Source organism: Asparagus officinalis, chromosome 3 (genome assembly GCF_001876935.1).
Source record: "Asparagus officinalis chromosome 3, Aspof.V1, whole genome shotgun sequence".
In the NCBI taxonomy this organism is placed as follows: Eukaryota; Viridiplantae; Streptophyta; class Magnoliopsida; order Asparagales; family Asparagaceae; genus Asparagus; species Asparagus officinalis.
In genome coordinates this window covers 32,513,621-32,523,799 of record NC_033796.1, presented here as the reverse complement: position 1 = coordinate 32,523,799, position 10,179 = coordinate 32,513,621, and the positions used below count along the sequence as shown (strand labels likewise).

At 34.8% G+C, this 10,179-nt stretch overlaps 1 protein-coding gene across 2 annotated transcripts in view; it reads right to left on the bottom strand.

The window, feature by feature from the left end:
- LOC109833676 (casein kinase 1-like protein 4) overlaps nucleotides 1-9,827 on the bottom strand; it is an 18,425-nt gene extending 8,598 nt beyond the window's left edge. The window contains exons 1-8 of one of the 2 annotated variants that reach the window (XM_020401428.1): nucleotides 9,120-9,827; nucleotides 8,993-9,033; nucleotides 3,095-3,164; nucleotides 2,866-3,014; nucleotides 2,137-2,232; nucleotides 1,270-1,331; nucleotides 337-419; nucleotides 198-261 (exon numbers count right to left, since the gene is read on the bottom strand). In XM_020401428.1, coding sequence (XP_020257017.1) covers nucleotides 198-261; nucleotides 337-419; nucleotides 1,270-1,331; nucleotides 2,137-2,232; nucleotides 2,866-3,014; nucleotides 3,095-3,164; nucleotides 8,993-9,033; nucleotides 9,120-9,204 — 650 coding nt within the window. In that variant the 5' untranslated portion in view covers nucleotides 9,205-9,827. The remainder of the gene's footprint in view (nucleotides 1-197; nucleotides 262-336; nucleotides 420-1,269; nucleotides 1,332-2,136; nucleotides 2,233-2,865; nucleotides 3,015-3,094; nucleotides 3,165-8,992; nucleotides 9,034-9,119) is intronic. The other variant, XM_020401429.1, reaches the window with a different exon arrangement.

Genomic DNA, 10,179 nt, shown 5'->3' with positions numbered 1-10,179 from the left:
TTATTTGAAACATTCAAATTCTCAAACTATCGACATCTTTAGTACATAAAAGCCTGGGTTAATAAAAAATAATTAATGTGTAATAATTTCCTGTCCAAAAAGATGATGACAAAAAGCAATGTTGAAGGCATAAAGCAAATAATCAATCTTGAAGGCGAAGATGTTCAATCAAAATATTCCAAGAAATGGAAGTATACCTTCCCCTTAGAAAGTACAAGAGGACATAGCCAAGTGACTCCAAATCATCCCGACGGCCTTGCTCTATAAAATTTCAGAAAACAATAGAATGTTTGACTCTGAAAGAAACCAAAGAATGATGTACCAGTTGTCACTTACCAAAGCCAGCATGAGAATAGCCACTTGCAAAGGTAGGGCAGCAAGTTAACTTTTGGTCGTATCTAACAGGAATTATCTCCTCCCTAAAAAGAGTTAAATCAGTCTTAGAAGGTTACAAAGTCAAAGATTGAACTTTAAATTATATAATCATAACAATGACTAGTGCTGAAAGGAGGAATCCCTGATCAAGTTATAACTAATGAATTACTGGAAAGAAAACAGGGAAAAAACTATTTTTTTAACATTAATTGGTTTTCTCATATCCATTTTATATCGGCATGTATATCCACAGATATATCCGCATGTACCTGTATCCGTATCCGATTTTAGCGGATATCGATACGTGTAGATTTTAGCGGATAATGACATCGATACGAGTTTTTCTTACAGAGGCATATTCGAATCCGTGAATGATAAGCAGATATAGATATGGTTAATGGCTTATCTAAGCTATACCCAAACTTGTTTGTGCCCTTTGAAAGGCCAATTGTACTCAAGTATAAAAGAGAATTGACTTTTGATTTTGCTTGCTCATTTAAAGGTATGCAATTAACAAATGTCCACATTGACTTATGTTTCATATCATTAGATGTTATGAGAAATTATGAGAAATTACGAGATATTATTAGATATGGTTACATGTTTTGTAATATCCTCCTAGTTTCTAAGAGAGATTAGAGCTAGAGGGAATAATATATTTCTTTATATGGTATCAGAGTCAACTTCATCCTAGAGAGCTCCTCCCCTCTTTCTAGACCTTGAGGCCACCTAGAGGGTTTTACCTCAAGCCTTATAAAGAATATATCGGCCGATATTATAGGCTATATCAAGGAAATTTAAAACAGTGAATATGCCCAACGTATCACGTGAAGGTGAAACTGAAGATGATGGATTGAGCACACAAAATTAGATTACTCACTAATAACTAGATACCTGTAAGGACCAATACAGTAGTCTCGATATCTTTTTGCAAGCCCAAAGTCAATCATGTGTACCTAGACATTGATACCAAGGAATAAGATTGCCTTGACGTTAAATAGTATAGAAACATATTAGGGTTTCTTCATAGAAACCACCTTTAAATTAGGGTCATTCAATAGAAAGCATATTTGATTGTCAATTTATACATACACCACCTTTCACAAATTATTTGTTGCAATCAACCACTTAGGCCAACTATTCAGTTAATGTTTTTGGTAATTAACCCCACCTACCCTTACTCAAGGATAACGCCTCTAACATACTTAGTATTTGACATGTAATTATTACAGCATAATCGGAAAAAAAAAACTTAAACTTGAAACTGAGCTCAGGTGGTTGACTGCAACAAAAAAACATTTATAGGTGGTCTACGTACAAATTAACAATTAAAGCTGGTTTCTATAGAATTAACAATTAAAACGTTTTTGGTTTTGCTTTTTTCAAACTGTTTCTGCTTAGTTTTTCAAGAAGCAACTAATAATGATGTTTTGTGAAGACTTTCTTGGGATTGCTTATTGAAACTGCTTCTGTATTTAAGGGGCTGCTTTTAGAAACAATCTAAAAATGCTTTTAAAAGCAGCTTCTGCTTTTGTTAATTTACATATCATATATATCCTTTATCTTTTAACAATGGTCATTAAACACAATTCTACTAAACACTTTCCAACTGCTTTTTAAACAATTTTTGATACTTGATTACCAAACAGCTATAATCAACAGCTTATATAAGTTGTTTCTATAAGTTGTTATAAACAACTTACTATAAGCTCTAGCAATACCAAACTGACCCTAAATAACCGGACTTCATGAAGTACATACCTGATTTTCTTTTTGACCAAGACCCATGAGAAATTTATCAGGTCTGATGTCTCCATGCAAGAAACCTTTTGAATGCACATATTCCAATCTTGTGATCTAGAAACAACATATAGAGCACTCAATACATATCTACTTGAATAAGGGGATGAAACTTTTGTCAAGAAAATAAAGTCAATATCCAAATAAACAAGAGCCCCTTCAAAAAAATTACCTCTTTGTATCAGTTTTCCCAGTATCGAAGGGAAATGCTAATAGAAGAGATTTATTTTCATATGCCAGTTTGCACATGTCATATATAAATATATTAAATGTGTTTTTTTTACGTAGACAACCTTGTTCACATACTTATAGATAAGTTGACATATTTTTACGTAATCTACACAGCTCTAGTAATGCTTTCATACCATAACTACAAGAAAAAAACTACAGGAACCAAGTTGAAATGATGATAGACTCTGCCAGATTCCCAGCTACATGCTCATGTCTATCCGTCAGCAGCTAATTAGCTATATGCATATGTTTTACACTCATAAATTGCAAATGTGAAACAGTTTGATGAGTATATAAAATCATGTATATCCTCTAAAATCTCTTCCTAATTTTTTATTGAACATTGACATTGACTCTAACAAGCAACTGACTCTAACAAGCAAGAATCACACCTCAAACTTTTAACATATTAGCTAATATCAGAGTTATACCACAAGTTTATATTCTAATTTCTATTACCATTTGATCAGCCAACATTAATACAGTCTTTAAAGTGAACTTTCCTCCACAAAAGGCCAAAAGCTCTTCAAGACTTGGCCCCAACAAGTCGAGCACAAGAACATTGTTTTCCCCATCAACACCAAACCATTTTATATTTGCAAAACCACCTGCACGCATGAGCTAAAATTAACCTGAAACATGCAGTACTAGCAAGTTTATGACAATGCCAATTGTAAAATTTACGTACTTTCTCCATTCAGAATGCTGTAGATCTTGGCCTCATGAAGCAACTTCGGGTGTTCTGTCTTGTTATTTTCCTGTGAAGCGTGAATGTAAGTTTAATGAATTAAGCATAAAAATGACAAAGCAACTAGTAAAAGAAACTCAGATTCAATGAATTTGAACCTACCACTATGAAAAAATAATATAAAGTAGAAAATTCACTCAACATTTAAAAAATTGCTCGAGTCTAGATACATTTACGTAAAATATGACACTTAGGATTCTCGATTTTTTTTTAATGTTTTAAGTCTTGTTGTGACGTCCATGGGTTCACAAGGCTGCAGGTCAAGGTGAATCCAGGAATGTCAAACATATCATGCACCAACACTGTGCAACAATACGTTTCATCATCACAATTACTCTTTCTCTAGTGGAAACAAACGACAGGTGTAGGTACAAAACAGGCAAAAGAATAATAAAGAAGTACAATGAGCAAGACAATCACATAATAGATGTACAAATAACCACCATCAGAACCCAACTGAAATAGAATAAAATATCTCTAAATATGAAATAATGTAATATGTCTCAATACAAAGAGTCAAGTGAAACCCTACACAACTCTAATGTCTAAAAGTAAACAATTATTGTGGAGTTCTGAAAATAACTACAGATATAATAAAATAGATGGAAGCTACTATGCATCTCCATTAACATGCGACTCTCTGTGCGCCTGACTCGCTGCATGAAAAAAGGGGAAAACGAGTGTCAAAACGCTAGCGAGATCATCTCCACCGCCCCCAGGGGAAAGGAGTAGGAGTATATAAGAAAATACAGTTAGTACATATAGGTGTAGAATCATCCATAATACACTAAGTGGAAATTGGTATTTAAAAACCCACAAGAGAATTAGTACGTCGAGCGAAATAATCCAAACAAGGAAACTCTCATGTATATACCATGTCTCAAATTGTGAATCGCTAAATACCAATTCCAAACCTATGAATGAAAAACAATACATATCAGAAATAGTAGAACTCCTAACCTCAACCATAAAGAGCCAAAGACAAAATCTCAGACTACCCTCGGGTAGTTGGCGCAGTCATAAGGTAAACATCCTCCAACTTAATCATCTCCATAAAGCATGTCAGATGTATATGCCAAGTATCCAAAATATACCATACTCTCGGGTAATCTAACATGGCAGCAATAAAGCAAACTACGTACATACCTCTACATGAGGTAACGATCTATTATAATGCCATCACAATATCCTATGTCTACCACCTTAATTGTTCTTCGAAAATAGGTAAATCATCCTATTCCGTATGATGCATAACAGATGATCGCCAAGCGGTGTATATACATATCCGTCCAATCCAAAAATATCATGATCACCCTAGAGGGTGGTCCATCCGTGGTCTCATTGCGGTAAAACTAACCAACTCTAAGTGTAGTCCATCCGCGGTCTCATTACGGTATACCGACTAACCACTAAGCACCCACAACTGATGTAATATGCATTTCATGTGTTATTCCAACACTATCAACACTAAACATGTATTTCGCATCACAACTATTCATGTAAACTCAAAAACAATATGTATCAAGTGTTCGTGCACGTATCTCGATGTGCGGATCTAATTCTTGTGTTCACAAACATCTCAGATGTTACACAGATAACAAACATATAACAATGTAGGATGATGGAGAAAACCCCTCGATCGAACAACTGGTAATACAAAACATGCACATGCACAAGTATGCGAGTCGGTCGACTGGGCATGTGTCGCCGGTCGGCCAGCTAGAGGCATTAAACATGTTTCTTGCAGGCTGTGTTCGGGTGTCAGTTTGTGATTCTAAATTGTTTAACTTACTGTAAAACATGTAAAACACATTGTAAATACTTGTTTAACACTACTGAAGTTCATCTACCACATGAAACAAGAATTATCATATTAAATATTATATGTAAACCCTAAACATGTTCAAAAGCCTCAAAACGTCGAGAGAATCATCAAACTCAGTTAAAACTCATGTTTAGAAACCTTCAGATCTTAAATACACGTTAAAAAATCGTTCAACACTCTTTTAAAGCAGAAAGATTTAATCTTTTAATCATATGCTATTTTCTTGTACTCAAAATAGGGTGTAGGCTCAAAGAAATCAAACCAAAGCTCATTAATTAAAACATGGGTGTAGGGTTAGCAGAGATGAAACTCGTCTAAAAACCTTTTTTGAAAGCCTGAAAGTGCAACACAAAACAGATCCCTAAGCCATACGCTAAAGATCTCGCCTTCACGTCGAAATTTGCTTCACAAAGCACTTGAACTCATAAAGATTAGATCTAAGGTTTAGAAGAGGAGACGGTGGCTGCTAGGGTTCAAAAGTTTTGATAAAATATGTGAAAATTCGTGAACAAGAGGTATACATAACATATATGTGGACTTGGACCTCAAAAATCCGAATCCAACCACAACCAAGAAAACTGGAAAAATGTCCGTCGATCGACCGGGCATGGGTGGCCGGTCGAGCGGCCAGATCACTTCTTGTTTGTGCATGTTTTGGCATTTTTACATGTTTTGACTCGTTTATCTTACATATATGAACTTGTTTGATCTCAAATCACTTGTTATCATACTCATACATCATTTAATGATATTTATCATGATAAAAATTTACTAATCACAATTAATCACATATTATCTAAATTTTTGTGGGGTTTTACACTTGTACTTCAATTCCATCTTTTAGTTCTAATTGATTTGTCCGTGAGCAGATGTTCTCCATTAAATGGGATTTAACTAAAAGTTTTTTAGACATGCAGAAATGTCCCATTTTTTGCATATCAAAACAGTGCGATCTATTCTGATAGGATTTGCACACCTAAGTTTCTCAAAATTGGTTTATCAAAACAAAATCCCATTTTTGAACAACCATGGAAGATCCATATCAGTCAATTGAAAAATTAAACCTCGGAAACCTAGTAAGTATTGAAGCTCAATAGCCTATATATGCAACAATAGTGAATACTCTAGCAACAGCAAAATGCTTGAAAACTAAAAACTATTCACATAGAACCTAATCAACACAAAACAAAATTCTTGTTTTTGGAAAGATCAATACTTTTGCAACAAATTCATCTAAACTATTTGGATAAAATCTCACTTTCACAAGAAAATTTTTCATTTTAGAAAACTTTTGGAAGAATCTAACAATAATTAGAATCTCGTTCTCACAAGAAATCTGAACTTCGCATCAAACACTTAATTTTTGAGTATATGATAAACCCCAGTATGAGGACACATAATCTAAACTCCTGTAACAAGAAAATCTAAGCTTTTTTGATAAAATCAAAAAAAGCATATTTATTGGAAAAAAAATCTAAGCTTTTTAATAATATATAGGTATCGTACATACATATGTATACATATATACATGTAAAAAAAAGGTAGCTCAGTGCATGACGCTCCCACCATCGTGGGCTTTGGAAAGGGTTAGATGTACACAGCCTTACCCTTGCATGCGAAGAGGCTGTTTTCAGGATTTGAACACATGACCTCCAAGTCATAAGGCAACAACCTTACTATTGCGCCAAGGCTCACACTCCCACATATATACATGTACATATACACACACACATAGTGTTATCGAGGCGCGCGCCTCGGGCACGTCCCGAGCACGAGGAGCTGCCCGCACCAGAGGTGGGGCGATGCACGCACACGAGGCGCACGCCTCGTGTGCGCCTCGTGTGCGTCTCGTGTGCGCCTCGCTCGCGCCTCGTGTGCGCTTGACACTTGCATCATATAATACTCTTTCTTCTATTTTTTTTAAATAATTTATATATTACATATGTACATCATGTAATAGGCTCTTTCTTGCTAATTGTTAATCAATTCTCCATCTTTTCATGTTTAACCTATAAAAAATAGTAATTAGTAATTTAGTATACTTGTTTGCTAACAATAACTTCCATTTCTATTAGCATGCTAACTAGAAATTATGTACATGTAAATATATAATTGTTATCTTTATTCTTCATCTTTTCATTCTAACTAGCAAATAGCAATTAAGAATGCTAACTAGAAAATTATGAACAGTCATATTTGTTAATCATCTAATTGTTACTTAAAAATACATATATTAATTTTAAATAAAAATACCTATTTCTTATTTGTTACTTGCTTGTTTTGTTTCATAGACTTTTGCTTATGTTGAAGATTATCTTGCATTGTGATTTGTGAAAACTTATGAATTTCTCTATGTTATGCATGCTAATTAAGACTCTTTCATGATTTAGTATGTGAAATTATATTTCTTAATTTTTTATGTTACAATTTATAAACATGTTGCTTATATGTTTTTGTCTTATGTTGGAAAATGTTAGTTTGAGTTATGCGCCTCAATTCAATGAGACGCGCGCATCGTTGTGCGTCTTGCGCATGGTGCGCATAAGGGCCCCGCATTGTGCCTCGCGCCTCGATAACACTCATACATATATATATGTACATATATATAAACACACACATATATATAGGTACATATTGTATATATGTATACATATATGTATATATGTATACATATATATATATATATATAGATTAATGGGTATCCTTGTCATAGGAGGGGATTTCCCTCATTGTCGCATGTGTGACACAATCCCCACCACCCTCATAAAGTAGGTACAAATCCCCACCAACTCACACTCTCTCTCCTACTTTAAGAGGATGATGTAGATTGTGCCACATAGGCGTCAAAGAGCAAATAGAGAGAAACGTAGGAACTTGGTACCAAACACAAATTTTATGCTTGGTAGTGAGGTGTCTCATTCTCATCTACTCCCCAATCCATGTGAATGTTGTCCCCCATTTGAATATGTGGACAGGAATGAACACCCTCACTACCAAGCACAAAAACTTGTGCTTGGTACTAAGTTCCTCCATATTGCTACATATACATATTTGCTATATGTATCTATATATTTGAATATATATACATATATGTGTGTGTGTGTGTCTATATATATATATATTGTCCCCCATTTGAATATGTGGACAGGAATGAACACCCTCACTACCAAGCACAAAAACTTGTGCTTGGTACTAAGTTCCTCCATATTGCTACATATACATATTTGCTATATGTATCTATATATTTGAATATATATACATATATGTGTGTGTGTGTGTCTATATATATATATATTGTCCCCCATTTGAATATGTGGACAGGAATGAACACCCTCACTACCAAGCACAAAAACTTGTGCTTGGTACTAAGTTCCTCCATATTGCTACATATACATATTTGCTATATGTATCTATATATTTGAATATATATACATATATGTGTGTGTGTGTGTCTATATATATATATATTGTCCCCCATTTGAATATGTGGACAGGAATGAACACCCTCACTACCAAGCACAAAAACTTGTGCTTGGTACTAAGTTCCTCCATATTGCTACATATACATATTTGCTATATGTATCTATATATTTGAATATATATACATATATGTGTGTGTGTGTGTCTATATATATATATATTGTCCCCCATTTGAATATGTGGACAGGAATGAACACCCTCACTACCAAGCACAAAAACTTGTGCTTGGTACTAAGTTCCTCCATATTGCTACATATACATATTTGCTATATGTATCTATATATATATATATATATATATATATGTATATGTACATATAGGTACATATGTATATAGATGTATGTATGTCTATACATATGTACATATAAGTGCATATGCATATGCATATATGTACATATACATGCATATGTATATGTATATATATGTACATATGTACATATACATACGTATGTACATATATGTTTAATACGCTAACTAATCCCTCTAACTGAGCCATATTTCAGTAACACTTAGATGAATCAGCAATAACTCACAATTTTGACCGCAACAAGCTCAGATGTGTCGACATGCGTAGCTGTATCAAAATTCACAGAGGCGGGTTAGAGGTAAAGATATAGAATACAGTGATGGCCATTAGAATCTAATGGTTTTGGGTTTAACCATGCTCACCGCGATAGACCTCACTGAAGGATCCACTTCTGATCTTTTCCCCTAATTTGTACTTCCCACCAACGACTCGCCCCATCCTTAGAGAAAATTTGATTCTTCAAGGGAGTATCGATTGAAACCTAGGGCTTAAATTTTAGAGAGAGAAGATTTCTTCAAAGGAGCGTCAATCAAAACCTAGGGCTCGTTATAGAGAGAGAAGATTTCTTCAGATGAGAGTCGATCGAAACCTAGGGCTTGAATTGTAGAGAAGATTTCCTCAGAGAGAGTCGATCAAAACCTAGGGCTTGAACTCTAGAGAGAGAAGCTTTCTTCACAGGAGTTTCGATCGAAACCTAGGAGGCCGATCGAAGCCTAGGGCTTGAATTCTAGAGAGAGAAGCTTTCTTCAGAGGAGCATCGATCGAAACCTAGGGCTTAAATTTGGGCTTGAATTCTAGAGAGAGAAGCTTTCTTCAGAGGAGATCGATCGAACCCTAGCAGAGTCGATTTTTAAGCCTAGGGCTTGAATTCTACAGAGAGAAGCTTTCTTCAGAGCATCGATCGAAACCTAGGGCTTAAATTTGGGCTTGAATTCTAGAGAGAGAAGCTTTCTTCAGAGGAGATCGATCGAAACCTAGGATGAGAGTCGATTTTTAAGCCTAGGGCTTGACTTCTAGAGAGAGAAGCTTTCTTCAGAGGAGCATCGATGGCATCGATAGAAACCTAGGGCTTGAATTTGAATTTATACATTGCCGCGAATATGGCGTTATGATAAAAAAGAAAAGGTAAATATCAGAAAACTCCCCTTAACTTTTAAAATATTGGGAACACTCCCCGAATTATCACAAAGCCCCTTTAACTTTCAGAGTTTATTAGAAAACATCTTTAACATATCAAAAAATCTCCCTAAGTTAGAGGGGTTTTCTCATAACCCCTAAAGTTAAGGGGGATTTTCTGATATTTTGTGAGTGGGACAATCATCTAAAGTTAATGGGTTTTTATGATATTTAGCCTATGAAGATAAATTACGCCCTCATTCCTAAAATCCATTTAAGGCATCTCTGGATTTGCCT